Genomic DNA, 1,100 nt, shown 5'->3' with positions numbered 1-1,100 from the left:
GTGGTGCGGCCTGTCTGAGCACTGCTAACTACACCTGCTGTACCTGCCCGTGCACACACCCCCTCACCTGCCATACAGTCAGACGTTTAGCTGTGTTCAGCTCATAGCTACTGAGACTTCATTCTAATCATATCAGTGAGTTTATTGTTCCACTAACTGTTTACTCTCCTCTGCTGTTGGACTCTTTCTCTCCTTTTTGTTTTTCCTTCTTTTTGTTTATTTCCAGCACGAGACTCTGGAGGGATACCGGCGCTACTTCAACCAGATCGTTGGGTAAGTCCGTCTCTCTCGTCCAGCATGTCAAAGTCAAGTCTTTAGCAAATACATACGAGGTGTGATGAGAAGGTTCAGAAAGCAGAGCTAAAGGCTGCTGCCAGCCGGCCTGGTCTCTGTGGTGCTCTGCTCCCAGTGCTCCTGCAGCGCTCCCAACGCTCCCAGCAGTGAAGGCAACACGCCTTTAAAGAGCTGAATCTTCTGGACTGTGTTCAACCTGGATCATGGTTTGGAGAAGATGGAGAAGAAATCTGGAGAGTTGGACGAGTGGGGAAGATGACGAATCTTGTTGTGGCCAAATAGCACATGCTAGTGGTTTTGTGTCTCTTTCCAGTTGATTGGCATCACTTTGCATCCAGTTTGTGTCTCTATGCAGATGTCTATCACTGGCTTCATGGTGACCTTAGCATCTCTGTGGTCATGTTGTGTCTCTTTGTGGTGGTTTTGTGTCTGTCTCCAGTTGGGTTGTGTCTTCACGTGGTCGTTTTCTCTCTTTTTGTTGCAGCTTTGTGTCTCTTTGGTTGTTTCGTGTCTTCTCGTGGTCATTTTGTGTCTCTTTGTGGTGGTTTTGGGTCTCACTGTGATGGTTTTCTTGAACTACTGTTTGGTCTGTGGGTGGTAACCATGGTAACCACAGACCCTCCTCTGGCCATCCAGCTGGCCACTGGATCGTGTTTGGGTTAGGGTCCTCACGTCCTGCCTCCAGCCTCCAGCCTCCAGCCTCCTGCCTCCTGCCTCCTGCCTCCTGCTTCCATCCTCCATCCTCCATCCTCCATCCTCCATCCTCCAGCCGCCTGCCTCCTGCTTCCATGCCCCATCCCCCATCC

General features: G+C 50.7%; 1 protein-coding gene across 1 annotated transcript in view; it reads left to right on the top strand.

The window, feature by feature from the left end:
* The window catches only part of LOC103362405 (exocyst complex component 6B-like), a 53,980-nt gene that overhangs the window by 34,433 nt on the left and 18,447 nt on the right, over positions 1–1,100 (top strand). Inside the window, exon 10 of the mRNA XM_008288750.1 lies at positions 222–273. Coding sequence (XP_008286972.1) covers positions 222–273 — 52 coding nt within the window. The remainder of the gene's footprint in view (positions 1–221; positions 274–1,100) is intronic.

This window comes from Stegastes partitus, unplaced genomic scaffold (genome assembly GCF_000690725.1).
Source record: "Stegastes partitus isolate 25-593 unplaced genomic scaffold, Stegastes_partitus-1.0.2 Scaffold573, whole genome shotgun sequence".
NCBI classification, from domain to species: domain Eukaryota; kingdom Metazoa; phylum Chordata; class Actinopteri; family Pomacentridae; genus Stegastes; species Stegastes partitus.
This window is presented reverse-complemented; position numbering and strand designations above follow the sequence as displayed.